Consider the following 16461-nt stretch of genomic DNA (forward strand, 5'->3'; position numbering starts at 1 on the left):
CTGAAACCAGTTTACTGACTAGATACTGAAATACTCTTCTCTATTGAGGGTGCGTGCGTGCATGATTGATGTGATACTCTCACTGTTCCATGCAGTGATGCCTTTCTTCCTCACGCGCATTACCAGCGTCCGGGTCACTTAGGCCTTCCTTTTCCTCCTGCTCAGCCGGTTCGGGAACCCTCCTGCAGTGGCTAGCGTGGATTCACGTCACTCTGCCTGTGACCTTCACTGCCGCTGGGGTCGTGAGCAGGGCCTGGAATGGGCTATTCCACTGTGGCTCGTTCCGCTTGGTTCGTCGGAAGTCCTTCACCACTATCCAATCCCCTGGTTGTAGATCGTGCAGAGGTCCCTCAGTGGGCTTGGGAAGTGCTTCTTTTACTTTGTTCTTTCCCGTCTCTGGAGGCTGAACCATCCACATAGAGGACCATGTCTGTATTTTCCAAAGGGTTGCTCTTTAAGTCTGCCCTGGGGGAACAAAAATCGTTAGTGAGAGCAACACAGTCATGTGGCTCTCCATCGTCCTCTGTAGGGAGAAGGGAGGCAGGATTCAGAATAGTACAATGTTTCACAATGATGTTAGGCATATCAAGTATGACAGTGTTATACTTTAACCATATCTGTGCTGACAAATGTGATGTCTTTTTCTCCAACAGAAGCAGGGAGACAGCATGTGGGACCAAAAGGGTGAGGTTAGAATACCCCACAATATTTCTGGAAGCAGTTACCGCCTTTTCAGCTGCAGCAACTGCATGCAGGCAAACAGGAAGTCCAGCCGCCACTGGGTCCAATTTGCCAGAGAAGTAGGCTACAGGTCTTAATCTATCCCTGTGCTTCTGCAAAAGAACAGAGGTCATGAAACCCTTCTTTTCATCTACAGTTTGAACAAATGGTTTATTGGGGTCAGGCAATCCCAGAGTGGGTGTGGTCTGCAGAGTGCTATTTTGGGACGTCAGGTGCGCGCGGAACAACCGCAGCATTGACTGCTTGCAGATCTTGGACAAACCTCCACTCATCAGGCTGGGACAGTTTTCTTGCCTTCTTAACTGGGGAAAATAGAAGTGCGTACTGGAGAGTCCTGGCAAGAGACAATTACACCTGACTTCAGCAACGATTCACAGACCAGTCTTATACCTGCGATTGCTTCTGGCTTGAGTGGGTACTGGGTCTGTTTAGGCCTGAAATTTGATTTGGGGGTGATCACCACTGGTTCAGCATTCTTTATTAGGCCTACATCATGTTTACCCTTCGCCCAAACGGAATTTGGAACTCCCACCAATTTGGGGTGCACCTCTGCTGGAGTTATGCCTGTGGACACGGCGACAAACAGGCCACTATGGCCGGGGTCCCCAGGATCCCGGTCATCAGTGGCTAATATTACGCTGCGCTTAACATACACACACACACACAGTATGACTTTGTTTGTAGACCCCAAGCTTTTGGCAAAACAACACACTAGGGTCCTCTGTTTGGGACCATTCATTGCCATTGACTGCACACTTCTTGACCCATTTCCCCACGTCTTTCCAATGAGCGGCTCGTGGCTTTGCTAATGAGACATGGGGTATAGAATTAACGATGTCAAAGAAATGCTGGTAGCAGACGACCTCAGAGTCCTCTGACACGAGGCCGCGCATTACATGTTTGAGAACACTGCGATGAACATTGATGCAGTTGTTCGGACAACGAGTAAAATGGACCTGCACAGTGCAATAATGTTTAGACCAATATGTAGTTTTGAGGGTCAATCTTTCACGTGCATGGGGGTCTGCAAACCAAGTCTTTTCAAACTCGACATCTTGCCCTTGGTGAACATGTGCTGTATAGTGCAAATCTTCCTTTTTCATATAATCTGTGTCAACTGATGAGGTGTTCAAGTGTGCGAGCTGTACAAGGTATTTGGGAGTTTGTGCGAGTTGATCTGAGCAGAGCCACCAGACATACACATACAGGGGGCTTCCAAACCCATACTGCACACTGCACATTTCAGTTACTTCAATAGTTAGTCCATCTGAAGTGGACATGAGATTTACTCCTAACTTGCACATTAAAGGGATAGTTTGGGATTTTTGACATCAATCTGTATGGCATCCCCATCAATAGTGTTGTGCAAACACACTGACTTACCCCTGACAGCATCCTGTGAGTCCAGTTCTTGTCCAGTTTTGGTCCAGACGAAAGTAGTCCGGCAAGTTTGTTGGGGTCACGAAAGTAAAACGTTTTTCGTCTCAAAACAGTATGTGTTCAAAAGAGTGATATATTTGCATCACAAAACCGTTGCCAAATAAAAAGTCAGACCTCGAAATCGCTTGGCACTATTTTCTCTCCCTTCTTATCACTGCGCGCTGCCGGCTTCATCCAGCTGCGGCTCCAGCTTCAAGGATAAGCTGGAGCCGCATAAGTAGGAGTCCCGGCGGGTGGTTTGTATTCGATTCGTTTATATCCCGACCTTGTCAGCTGTCAGATTTATGTTCATGGACCCGGTAAGCTTGTAAATAATATTTTATTTTTTTCTTTACCAAATTCTAACAGAAAACGAGAGCGCCTGAAAGGGAAAACCGAGCCGCCTCACGGCTGTAATGCAAATTGCTTTCCTCCTCAGTATACAAGTGCGCTTCCATGGCAGGGAAAAAGAAACTACCACTGCTGCCTATGTAGTGCCCTATTTATACAAATAGGAGTCATTCAGGATTCAGCCACGTTTTTGCTCCGTGTCATGGCTGAATCCTGAATCACTCCTATTTGTATAAATAGGGCACTACATAGGCAGCAGTGGTAGTTTCTTTTTCCCTGCCATGGAAGCGCACTTGTATACTGAGGAGGAAAGCAATTTGCATTACAGCCGTGAGGCGGCTCGGTTTTCCCTTTCGGGTGCTCTCGTTTTCTGTTAGAATTTGGTAAAGAAAATAATAATATTATTTACCAGCTTACCGGGTCCATGAACATAAATCTGACAGCTGACAAGGTCGGGATATAAACGAATCGAATACAAACCACCCGCCGGGACTCCTACTTATGCGGCTCCAGCTTATCCTTGAAGCTGGAGCCGCAGCTGGATGAAGCCGGCAGCGCGCAGTGATAAGAAGGGAGAGAAAATAGTGCCAAGCGATTTCGAGGTCTGACTTTTTTTATTTGGCAACGGTTTTGTGATGCAAATATATCACTCTTTTGAACACGTACTGTTTTGAGACGAAAAACGTTTTACTTTCGTGACCCCAACAAACTTGCTGGACTACTTTCGTCTGGACCAAAACTGGACAAGAACTGGACTCACAGGATGCTTTCAGGGGTAAGTCAGTGTGTTTGCACAACACTATTGATGGGGATGCCATACAGATTGATGTCAAAAATCCCGAACTATCCCTTTAAATCGCGTGCTAACAAATTTACTGGACATGTATGCGAGATGAGGAATGAGTGGGACGTAACTATTTCTCCCTCGCTTTTACATGGGAGGTTGACTGAGAAAGTTTCGGTCACAGGTCGTTCTGAGATGCCCATCGTCTGAATAGAATTTGAGCTGAGCGGTGGGTCTACTGGAAGTACCCCATGTTGTATGACTGAGTGTCCCGCTCCAGAATCTACTAAAAAGGTTAACACATGCCCACATACAGTGAGGGGCATACAAGGGAGTTTAGAGAAGGGAGTAATTGTGTATTTTAACAAACTTAATGCAACTTCAGGTTTATCTGTCTGGACTGGTGTATCGGGTGTTTGTGTAGTCTTGCTGTTGCATGCAGGTGCTGCTACTAATGTGTTTTAACGTTATGTGAATGCTTCTGTGTATGTGTATCATCAGGTGTGTGTGTGTGTTACCTCCCCTGTTCTCTGTGTGGGGCCCGTTCCCGGAGTCCGCCCGTCAGTCTGTTTTGCTGTACTCCTCACGGGGCCTCTGGCTGCTACTGTGGAGACAATCTCGAGCAATGTGTCCCTTCTGATTGCAGTTGTAGCAGGTTGCGCCTTTTATCCAGGACAAGTCACCCCAGGTCATCCTGCCTCGGCCCTTACCTCGACCTCTTCCTCTTTGTCCAGGCTGAACAGTCTGGAGAAGAGTGAGAGTGGCGGCGTGTAGGTCTTGGTCTCTTTGTGTTGACTTTGTCTTCTCCTTCTCTTTCAGCAGCCTTTCTGCATGCACAGCATACTGCTCAATCTTGGTGAGACTGGTGGTTTCCCACAGGAGACAGAGCTGCTTTACTGACTTGGCCACTGCTGGATTCAGACCGTTCATGAAACTGTTCCGCAGGTGTGCTTCCCAGACCTCAGGGGTGCCTTCCACTCCAGCCAGGGTCAGGGGTCTGGTCAGACCACTGTGTTTCTCGTGTGTGGCAGTGAGACAAGTGAGAAACGCTGACACCACTTCACCATCTTCTTGCTTACACGTACTGATCTTAGTAAAGTCTATGTTCAAGGGAAAAGCTTCGATCAGACAAGCACAGAGAGCAGTGAGGGTATTTCCATACTCACTATTGCCATCTGCTGGTCGGCTTCTGGCCACTCTCTGGAAACCTTGCTCCAATCTATACCCATCTTGGTCATGAGCAGGCAGTGAAGTTCATGGGTGGTCGGTCAGAATTCTCTGCAAAACATCAACAGTTCGTTACCAAATCTCTTTCCTCCTACCTCTCTCACATTGGGAAGAGAACCCATGCTTTCCTTCATGTCAGCTGTTGTCCAGGGTCTGTGGACTAGAAGCATGCTGTCAGCTCCAGCCACTTCCACCATTGGAAGATGAAGGACTTCAGACTTTAGGTTATGTCCTTGTGGACCCACTGGTGAGCATGTGGTCAGGTCCAGGAGGGTGTCTCTTCCGTCGCCATATGCAAGACCGGCTCTCATGTGTGATGGAGAAGCACTGATGCTGGAGGCGGCTGGTAAGCTGGGAGAGATTCCAGAGGCTCATGGTTTTTTTTTTTTTGCTTTGTATCAACTTCTCCCCCTTTCTGTGGGTGAAGCGCTTGTGGGAGTGATGCTCCGCCTTGCTGAGGAGGCTGTGTGTGTGTGTGTGTGTGTGTCGGGGTGGTGGGGCAGACTCCAGGTCAGGGTCCATCTGAAATTTCAAACACTGAGAAGAGGGTGAGAGCCCTGCCTGTCGTTTCTCTCTTTTGTACTCTCTCTTAAGTGTTTCTTCTTTCCATGCAGAAAACGCCCTCCAGTCCCCTAAGAACTTAACATTATCTGCAGACTCTTCTTTTTCCTTCCGTTTCAACTTTTCTTCCAACTGTTGTATCTGCCTGGGACTAAAACTGCCCTTCTCAAGGAATCCTAAGTCCTTTACCCATATGTCAAACTGTGCCAAATAATCCTCGCCATACGAGGTTTTCATAAACTGGATGTTTGGGCTGTCATAGGAACATCCAGTTCTTATTATAGCACATGTAGCCTCAGGCTTGCTTGCGTTTTCTTTTCTTTCCCTAACTTATCGTTTCTGTTCTTCATTGTACACTGTTATATCAATAGGTTGTGACAACAATGGCTGAGTTTTTACTAGGATCACAAGAAGAATAGGTTGGACGATGTCCAAAAATGCGACACAATAATCCTTTAGGTATGTTCTTATTAGTAAACAATTTATCTGGCATTTACCTTAAGCTAAAAGTAGGTATCATTTAGCACAACAACCTCAAAGACAACTTACGCATGTGTACAAAATCTATTTCTCTGTTTCAGAATTTGGAGGAGGACAGTACTCTGTTAATTCATGAATGTTTTGCGTGCACACCGGTGTGTCTTGGCGACTTAGTGATCGAACCTCTCTATGCCGTTCCTACGACGGGCCAGTTGTTCACACAGAACAAAGGGAGCAAGATTCAATTCTTTCCCAGTTATGAATTGCCAAACGTGAATCCGTCGAAACACGCACCCGTACTTCCCTCTCTCAAGTAGGTGAGCCGTTACCCAGTCGTCACTTAGGCGGATAATTCTCTTACGCAACCCGATAGTTTTGCGGTTTATTGTCTCAAAATTGTGTTTTATCTGTTTCTGCAAGCATATTGATGATACCACAGCTTAGCAGTCCTCCTGGCTCGGACAAATTTCTGTCTGTCTCTTATATCAGTCTTTAAATACTGTTTCCACTAATTTCTTTACACAAGAATGCAAAGTTATCACTTACTGGTTCGGTGAGCCCTGACGGTCTGGTCTCTCATCCGAGTTCTCAGCTCTGCACCGTAGCCTTGGGAGTGTCCCGTCGTCCGAGGATCAGACGCATGGGGCCCACCCAGGGTAGCCAATTTGTAATGGAAACTTCTAATAAACACTTCAGAATGCTTAGCAGTTGTCTTTTCAGTTATTTATTATAGTAGATCATATAAAACGGAGATATAAAATAGGATAGGAAAAAAGAAGAAGAGAAGACACCACTTCAGTGATGCCGAGAGTACGCGCACTCTGAGTTGTGTTTTAGTGGCGGTTATCTATTATACTCTAAAGGCATTCGCTTACTGCTCTCATCTGTATGTGATTGGCTTAAGATTTTCTATGAAGCTTTGCTAATGAGTGCACCTGGAATGCTCTGATGTGTGCAGGCAGATGTGTAGTTAGGGAGCACCCTGCTTATCACCACCAAGGCCACAGAAAGGCAATTACAACATGGGAAAAACTACTTTCTCAGTACACTAGGCCACTTGAGCTCAACACACAGAAACACAGAGAATAGGAATGTTCATCCACTAAATTTCCCTCACAAAGATAACCAAATAAGTTTCTGAATTTTAAACAACCATGACCCTGACCAGGCAGGTTCTAAGAATGCTGTAAATAGATCACGTAGTGCCACACTCATGTTATTGAACGTTGTTTTATTTTGCCCTGCAAGCTTCATATCTGACCACTTATTTACTCCCACTAATAAGTAAAAATTCATACTCCTGTACCTTGTTGTATCCTGTGAGATCTCAGTCCTGATGGACACCTCTAGTCTCAACCATATGCTCAGTGAACCTTTCTGGCAAGCTTTCTTTGGATAAACTATACAGTACTAATGTATATGGTCTTAGACATAAACACACATTGCACATGCTTTTGGGCCTCATTTCTTCCTATTGTGTTTTCTCTACTTCCAGACTGTGAAGTTTGCAAATCCTTCTTCTTCAGCAAATGTGAGGTTCATGGACCGCCCCTCTTCATCCCAGATACTCCTGTTCCCATGGGAGTCTCTGACCGAGCCAGACAAACTCTTCCTCCTGGGTTAGAAATCCAGAAGTCCAGTATTCCTGATGCAGGCCTGGGAGTGTTTAATAAGGGGGAGACTGTTCCAATAGGTGCACACTTCGGACCCTATCAGGGAGAGCTGGTAAACAGAGCGGAATCCAGGAACAGTGGATACTCCTGGGTTGTGAGTTTGTCATAAATTTTAAAAAATTAAACAAGCCTTACCTGTAAGGTGAAGTTTGATTGTGATTCTCAAACAAAAAGAGTGTATTAAGAAGGTGGAATGAGAAGAATTCAAGAGAGAAAAGGTCAGATTCATTGGAGACGGCAAGTCAGGAAGCAGAGTTGGTTAATAAGGATGAGGTGAGGGCAGCCATGAAAAAAATGAAGACTGGGAAAGCAGTCGGACCAGATGGTATCCCGATTGAGGCTTGGAGATGTTTGGGTGAGACAGCTGTGGAGTTCCTAATGAGATTGTTTAATAAGATCCTAGAGAATGAGAAAATGCCAAATGAATGGAGAAAGTGTGTGCTAGTCCCAATATACAAGAATAAGGGAGATGTACAGAGCTGCAGTAATTACAGAGGGATAAAATTGATGGACCACACCATGAAGCTATGGGAAAGGGTATTGGAGGCGAGATTGAGAAGAGAGGTAGCAATCTGTGAACAGCAGTATGGGCTTATGCTCAGGAAGAGCACGTTGGATGCAATTTTTGCTTTAAGAATGTTCATGGAGAAGTACAGAGAAGGCCAGAGAAAGCTACATTGTGTTTGTAGACCTGGAGAAGGCATACGATAGAGTGCCGAGAGAGGAGTTATGTTATTGTATGAAAAAGAGTGGAGGAATGAGAAGTATATTAGAGTGGTGCAAGACATGTATGAGAACAGTGAAACAGCAGTGAGGTGTGCGGTTGGAAAGACTGAATGGTTCAAGGTGAAGGTGGGACTCCATCAAGGATCTGCTTTGAGTCCTTTCTTGTTTGCCATAGTGATGGATAGCTTGACGGACGAAGTGAGGTAAGAGTCGCCATGGAACATGATGTTTTCGGATGATGTGATATGTGGTGAAAGTAGAAAGGAGGTTGAGTTGGGTTTGGAGAGATGGAGATATGCATTGGAACGAAGAGGAATGAAGGTGAGCAGTAGCAAAACAGAATACATGTGCATCAGTGAGAATGGGGATGAGAGTGTAGTGAAGATGCAAGGAACATGATGTTTTCGGATGATATTGTAATATGGTGAAACTAGAAAAGAGGTTGAGTTGGGTTTGGAGAGATGGGGGTATGCATTGGAATGAAGAGGAATGAGTAAACAATTGAACTGTATGCAACGTTGCCTCACGACAAGCATCCTCAGTGTCCTCTGTATAAAAGGAATCCTCAATTTAACCCAAGCAATTCTGTCCATACTGTGTTCCCAAAGTAGAAAAAAAGGCTTCAACACCTTGGTAAAAATGCGAGGGTGACTGATCAACCCCATGCACAGGGCTCTCAACTGAAATGGTAAACCCCTCCATGCAAACTTTTTTTTTTTCTTTACTCACATCATCAATTTCTTTGCCAATGTAATCTCCAAACAACTCCCTTGTTATTGGTGTAACAGAAAGGGAAGAAAACTGGGAATTGAGCTCTGGTCTTGTAGCTTCTCGGCAACAAAGATTTAGCTCCCAGTTCCCAGCTAATGCCAATACTAGAGCGTGTATAAGTCTGGGTTTCATCTCATCTGTTGCTTTTTCACAAGCATTGATCGTTGCATACATTGAATAAATAGGCCTAATGGTTAGAGAAGCAGCTTTGGGACCAAAAGGTTGCCGGTTTGATTCCCTGAACCAGCAGGAATGGCTGAAATGCCCTTGAGCAAGGCACCTAATCGCCAACTTCTCCCCAGGCTTCTTTGGGTATGTTGTACATTGTTCTGGATAAGAGCATCTGCTAAATGCCATTAATGTAAAACAAAGCACTGTTGAGCTTTCTGGAATGCCTTATCTGCCAACTTGTTACTTTGACTGGCCTTTAATTGGTTCCAGACTGCCCTGTTAACGTTTGGGGGAGACTCAGGCCCTGTCCACACGGCAACGGATTCAGGTGACTCCGATACAATTGCTTATCGTTTAGGCCTGGCGTCCACACGGCACCGGCGTTTTGGGTGCCCAAAACGCAGTCTTTTTGAGAACGGGTTCCAGAGTGGAAAGATCTGGCAACGTTGCCGTTGTGAAGTCATCTGGATGAGTAGAACGGATTTGTTTACGATGATGTCACAACCACATGACTGTCAGTGCTTCACGCCGGGTAGAAGTGTAACGAACTCGATGCGAGTTGTCAACAAATCCTATAACTTGGTTCATGAAACGCGCTTACAAAATATTTTCACTGTGAATATTTATTGTGTAATGGTGCAAAGTGTGAGAGAGAGAGAGAGAGAGAGAGAGAGACTCTGCCCTTAGAGCAGAGTCAATCCCTCCAGCAAAAATAGGGAAAAAAAAAAGGAGCGATCTCACCTCTTCAGATGTTGGTTTAAATCCTACAATACATTCCTCAAAAAGGGTGTAGAAGAGCAAATTAATACATCAACGTGTAGCATTCAATTTATTCCGAACCATTAAAGACGCCGCCTTCCGCGTAGAATCATACGTCATCCTCGCCGCCATATTGGATAGGTCAAAGCGGAGAATAAAGATTCATGTGCTGCGTTTAACTGTACCAACAGGTTTACCGTCCAAACGAGATCACATGGGATTACCTTTCACAGGTGAGAAACAAGTTAATCCATCAACGTGTAGCGTTCAATTTATTCCGGACCATTAAAGACGCCGCCTTCCGCGTAGAATCATGCGTCATCCTCACCGCCATATTGGATAGGTCAAAGCGGAGAATAAAGATTAGCTGCGTTTAACTGTACCAACAGGTTTGCCATCCAAACGAGATCACATGGGATTACCTTTCACAGGTGAGACTGGAAAAATACTTTTCATTGTATTTGGTCATTATAATGTAATTTTACGAACAGATTTTCCTGACTTTGTGGCTAATATGAAGTCTCGCGCATAATAGTTTATGTGCATGCGTCCTTACTACTTCTATTGTTCTGGTGTCTCCGAAGGGACCGTCTTACAGCACCCCTAGAGGTGTGGCATGTGTATTGCATCGTTTTCAGCAAGCGTTGCGTTGCCATATGGACCTGATATTTTACTGATTGTTGCCCATTTGGACGCGATATATTTTTAAATAACATCTCGTTGCCGTTGTCGTGTGGATGTAGCCTCACAGAGGACAATTTTCTGGCCTCGGATATCACGTTATCGGTTCTTCAAGCTTTGTTTTGGGTAATTTTCCTTTGATAAGCTCCTCAACCGTACCGGCTAATTTTTTGTCAACAAAAGGACCCATCTTATATTGTTGAAAATTCTTGTACAATATCATCAAAATTTGATTTAGAGGCCTCACCCATTAAATAGTTGGTAATAGCTGCACCCACTGTAGGTGAGCAGGGTTCCCCTGGGTTCTGAAAAATATTGTCCACTTTTTTCCTTGAAAATTAAAGTTCAATAAGTATTCTTCACTTTTTCTTAGTCTGTATTTATTTCTTAGCTACCATCTTATCAAAGTGGCCTTAATACAGGTTTATACCAACCAAACTGGCACAATTCAAATATTTGAACAGATACAGCTAGGCCTCTGCATTTACATATAAAATTTGCGCTCCACTCCAGCCTCTAATAAGAGAGACTTGATTTTGGGTAGCTGTGCACCATCAAGCTAAATTTTAGTTTGAGCTTACTTAGTTATTTTAGCATGAAATTATTCAAAAACAGTATTAGGACTCTCTTTAGCCTTTACTTGAACAAAAAACTTGGTTTACAATTGAACAGTGTCAAGAAGAATCTTGGAACAAACAACAGTGAAGGAATCCAATTTTCCTGTTGATTTTAGAAGCTGACCACAGAACGACACGACATTTTTCATCATGCGTTAGTTAGCCCAGGTATTCTATTCTAGGTATTGAAAAGACCGGGGAAAGTCAAGTTTTTCTGGGGCTTGTATTTTTTTTTTTTTAGCAGAAATTGGCATCGATAGGCTGGGGAGGTAAAATCTTGCTTTACAAGGTAATGTTATCACCCACACACATTCAAAGGTTATGACCTTGTTATTAGCGATCTTTGCACTGCTCATTTTAACTTTATGTAGTTCATGTCAGTTTCTGTCTCCTTATTGTGAAGTTATTATAATAACTTAATGTCTCAGGAAGCTGAAGCATTTGGCAATTGACTTAAACATCACAAGTAAAATTGATCAGTTTAATAAAAATATATAATTTCCCACTGACATACCTCTCCTTTACGACCACAAAGACACCAATTCTAAGCCAAATTATTATTTTACAACATTCAAAATCCCAGATGACCTCCAAGTCAGTTGTTTTCTATTAATCTCTTACTTTGTTTTGAGGGCAAAAATACTGGGGGCTACAGTGGTGCTTGAAAGTTTGTGAACCCTTTAGAATTTTCTATAGTTCTGCATAAATATGACCTATAACATCAGATTTTCACACAAGTCCTAAAAGTAGATAAAGAGAACCCAGTTAAACAAATGAGACAAAAATACTATACTTGGTCATTTATTGAGGAAAATGATCCAATATTGCATATCTGTGAGTGGCAAAAGTACGTGAACCTTTGCGTTCAGTATCTGGTCTGACGATACCACCACCCCCTGGCAATAACTGCAACTAAACATTTCCGGTAACTGTTGATCAGTCCTGCACACCGGCCTGGATGAATTTTAGCCCATTCCTTCATACAGAACAGCTTCAACTCTGGGATGTTGGTAGGTTTCCTCACATGGACTGCTCGCTTCAGGTCCTTCCACAACATTTTGATTGGATTAACGTCAGGACTTTGACTTGGCCATTCCAAAATGTTAACTTTATTCTTCTTTAGCCATTCTTTGGTAGAACGACTTGTGTGCTGAGGGTCGTTGTCTTGCTGCATGACCCACCTTCTCTTGAGATTCAGTTCATGGACAGATATCCTGACATTTTCCTTTAGAATCTGCTGGTATAATTCAAAATTCATTGTTCCATCAATGATGGCAAGCCGTCCTGGCCCAGATGCAGCAAAACGGGCCAAAGCCATGTTTCACAGATGGGATAAGGTTCTTATGCTGGAATGCAGTGTTTTCCTTTCTCCAAACATAAGACTTCTCATTGAAACCAAAAAGTTCTATTTTGGTCTCATCCGTCCACAAAACATTTTTCCAAAAGCCTTCTGGCTTGTCCGCGTGATCTTTAGCCAACTGCAGACGAGCAACAATGTTCTTTTTGGAGAGCAGTGGCTTTCTCCTTGCAACCCTGCCATGCACACCATTGTTGTTCAGTGGTCTCTTGATGGTGGACTCATGAACATTAACATTAGCCAATGTGAGAGAGGCCTTCAGTTGCTTAGAAGTTACCCTGGGGTTCTTTGTGACCTCGCCGACGATTGCACGCCTTGCTCTTGGAGTGATCTTTGTTGGTCGACCACTCCTGGGGAGGGTAACAATGGTCTTGAATTTCCTCTATTTGTACACAATCTGTCTGACTGTGGATTGGTGGAGTCCAAACTCTTTAGAGATGGTTTTGTAACCTTTTCCAGCCTGATGAGCATCAACAGCGCTTTTTCTGAGGTCCTCAGAAATCTCCTTTGTTCGTGCCATGATACACTTCCACAAACATGTCTTGTGAAGATCAGACTTTGATTGATCCCTGTTCTTTAAATAAAACAGGGTGTCCACTCACACCTGATTGTCATCCCATTGATTGAAAACACCTGACTCTAATTTCATCTTAAAATTAACTGATAATCTGAGAGGTTTACATACTTTTGCCACTCACAGATATGTAATATTGGATCATTTTCCTCAATAAATAAATGACCAAGTATAATATTTTTGTCTCATTTGTTTAACTGGGTTCTCTTTATCTACTTTTAGGACATGTGTGAAAATCTGATGATGTTTTAGGTCATATTTATGCAGAACTATAGAAATTTCTAAAGGGTTCACAAACTTTCAAGCATCACTGTATAGTCCCGAGTGATGGGGGCTAACGACACCACTGCATTAGCCACAGAAACTCCACATGCCACGCCGCACAAAACATAGAGCCCTTCAGTTGTTTGCTGGCTGGCTGCACTTTCACTTTGAAGTTTTTCTTTTTTAACTGCCCCCTGCATTACTGACACTGTCCAATGTGCTTGGGGACAGTCGGGGCTCTGAGTGTGCCTCTCCCATGGCTGTTTTGGCCCTTAAATCATCTTCAGTGCTGGAAGAAGCTCGCCGAAAAACCATCAGCTTAAACTGTGCCATTGTTCGGTTCACGCAGAGGCAATTACACCACCACACCAGGCCGATTACGATGCACTGCGCTTGGTCAAAAACTTGGTGCCCATTTGGTCATTATGTGTAATCAGTTTTTATTGGTCACAAACATTGTGCTTATTGTTTACTCTCTGGCTTCCCACCATCTCTTCGCTGGGGTTGGAGTTCAGCAAACCGAAGGATTTGTGGAGGGATTTCTAGAAAAGATGACTTATGATAATGATGACAAATGCATTCGTCAATGTGACGACTGCTTGTAATCTCATCACTGATGGATTATGTTCGTCAATGACGAGTGTGACGAGCACCAGCGGGAACCCTGAGTGAGCCTTTTGAACTTGTCATTATCAGAAAACTCCTTATCTTCACCTTCCGATTCGTCATTATGTGCAAATTGACCTTCAGTGTGTTCAGTAATTTCCTCTTTAAATGATGCAAACATATCTTTCATCTCAAGCTCGCCAAGACACAGGTGAGGGTGAGTCATGAGCACTTTCATCCATGGCAAATCATCACTATAAAACAAATAATTCGAGTAAAACTATGAGCTTCAATGAGCAAATAAGTAGAATTCATTATCTTATTGTTTTCCTTCCCTTTACATGCGTTCTTGTTCTAACTACAAGCATCTTGCAACCAGTAGAAATGGTTGGCTAGTACTTCAGTGTCCCTGAGGTAGATACTGGTTCATCTCAACTCGAGAAACTGCAACTTTCTTTGTCCTAAATGTTGAAACAGGGAAACTATAACTTTCTTTCCCTGAATAATTGCCTACATTAAGTATTATGGCAGTGTAAGTTAGGCACGGAGAACTCTACTTAGAACTGTTACAGGTGCCGAAAAACAACTGGAAAGTTTGCTTTCAATCCGGCTAATTTTCAGTAATGCTCTGTAAAAGAAGAAAAAGAAATAAATTAAAGCAGAATAACATTCTGTGGCAGTGGGGATATGGTCAAGCGTTGGCTGTGAATGGTGAAGAGTCAGGTTGAACCACTCAGTGACATGATGAGGTGCCCCTCTGTCAAATTACTGGTGGTCTACAGTCGTGGCCAAAAGTTTTGAGACTGAGACAAATTTTGGTTTTCACAAAGTTTGCTGCTTCAGTGTTTTTAGATCTTTTTGTCAGATGTTTCTATGGTATACTGAAGTACAATTATAAGCATTTCCTAAGTTTCAAAGGCTTTTATTAACAAATACATCAAGTGTATGCAAAGAGTCAATATTTACAGTGTTGACCCTTCTTTTTCAAGAGTCCTGCAATTTGCCCTGGCATGCTAGATATCAGCTTCTGGGCCAAATCCTGACTGATGGCAACTCATTCTTGCATAATCAGTGCTTGGAGTTTATCACAATTTTTGGGGTTTTGTTTGTCCACTCGCTTTTTGAGGATTGACCACAGGTTCTTGATGGGATTAAGATCTGTGGAGTTTCCTGGCCATGGACCCAAAATTTCAATGTTTTATTCCCCGAGCCACTTGGCTCCATGTCACTTGTGACATGGTGCTCCATCATGCTGGAAAAAGCATTGCTCATCACCAAATTGCTCCTGGATCGTTGGGAGAAGTTGCTCTTGGAGGATGTTTTTGATACCATTCTTTATTCATGACCGTGTTCTTAGGCAAAATTGAGTAAGCCCATTCCCTTGGATGAGAAGCAACCCCACACATGAATAGTTTCAGGATGCTTTACTGTTGGCATGACACAGGACTCATGGTAGGGCTCACCTTTTCTTCTCCAGACAGTCATTTTTCCAGGTGTCCCAAACAGTCTGAAGGGGGCTTCATCAGAGAAAATAACTTTTTGCATGACTTTTTGCAGACTGTAGAGGACTGGGGTAAAGTTATTTTCTCTGATGAAGCCCCCTTCAGACTGTCATCCAGCAATAGCCCTCCTGCAGTAGCCTCTCTTAAAACTACAGGACACATTTTACAACAAAACATTGACTAGAATTGGACTGAAATTGAGTTCCACTGATTAAATTTTGATGAAAACGAAACAAAAAGAGAGACTAAAATAAAACTACAATTTTCAGTCCAAGACTACAACGAAATTTAAAATTCTTTAAATTCAAAATTAACACTGCTATACTGAACTAAACCATCATTACTTCCAAACACTTGTGGCAAATAAATGACTTGTACAAATCCAAAATATTTTATATAAAACCCATTTAGTGACCGAACTGACTTTAAAGTTGTGCATTTTTGTAGTGGTCTCTAAATAGACCAAAACACAAGGGACAGATATTTATCAGAGAGGTCTGATTGACAACACAGTTTTGCCATGTCAAAGATGTAAAGCCTTTTATGAGAAACCTTTCCTTTACCTAAATTCTGATAAAGCCTTGCCTGCATTTTCCTATCATTACTAAATTCATCTCGGAACTTGTCGGCTGTTTTGTGAATCTAAAGATACAGTCAAGAACCTTTAATTCAGCCTTCATGATGCTTAATATAATATTGGCATGAGCCATCATTCTCGTTTCTGTATACCTTGTTTAAAGGTATAGATTGATTTTAGTGAAGAAAATGTAAATGTGGCAGGCCTGGAATTTCATCATTTTAGGGGCAAGGCCACTTGGCCTTTTGTGCTGTCAGTTTTTTGAGGGCACGAAGGCCAAAACCAGGGCAGCAAGGCCATAAAATAAAACAATGATTTTAAGTTCACGTCTGTAATGAATTTAATTTAAGGACTAATGACTCTTCTGAGGAAGATTGGAGTCTCAATCGAGACTATCAAGCAGGTAAAGAAACATCTCCTACACTATTATGTCTGAAGATAAGAAAATATTGAACACCTCTAAACTTATCAATCCATCACTCACTTCTTCAAAAATTGTAAAACTTATTAAACCTATATCCTCCCATAATTTTTGTTCAATTGACACCGAATGTGCAAGAGCATCTTCAGACTGTACTCCTACGCAGATTTTTGATTAATCAAAATTGAGCCTAGAGTAC

General features: G+C 43.0%; 1 protein-coding gene across 7 annotated transcripts in view; it reads left to right on the forward strand.

Annotated features, from left to right (window-relative positions):
• LOC132894121 (zinc finger protein OZF-like) overlaps positions 1 to 16461 on the forward strand; it is a 52392-nt gene that overhangs the window by 26552 nt on the left and 9379 nt on the right. The window contains exons 1-2 of one of the 7 annotated variants that reach the window (XM_060933462.1): positions 7243 to 7330; positions 8571 to 8650. The exons of 1 other annotated variant lie outside the window; for it this stretch is intronic. In XM_060933462.1, coding sequence (XP_060789445.1) covers positions 8648 to 8650 — 3 coding nt within the window. In that variant the 5' untranslated portion in view covers positions 7243 to 7330; positions 8571 to 8647. 5 more of the 7 variants (XM_060933463.1, XM_060933457.1, XM_060933459.1 and 2 more) reach the window with 5 other exon arrangements.

The sequence above is a fragment of the Neoarius graeffei genome, chromosome 11 (genome assembly GCF_027579695.1).
Source record: "Neoarius graeffei isolate fNeoGra1 chromosome 11, fNeoGra1.pri, whole genome shotgun sequence".
Lineage (NCBI taxonomy): Eukaryota > Metazoa > Chordata > Actinopteri > Siluriformes > Ariidae > Neoarius > Neoarius graeffei.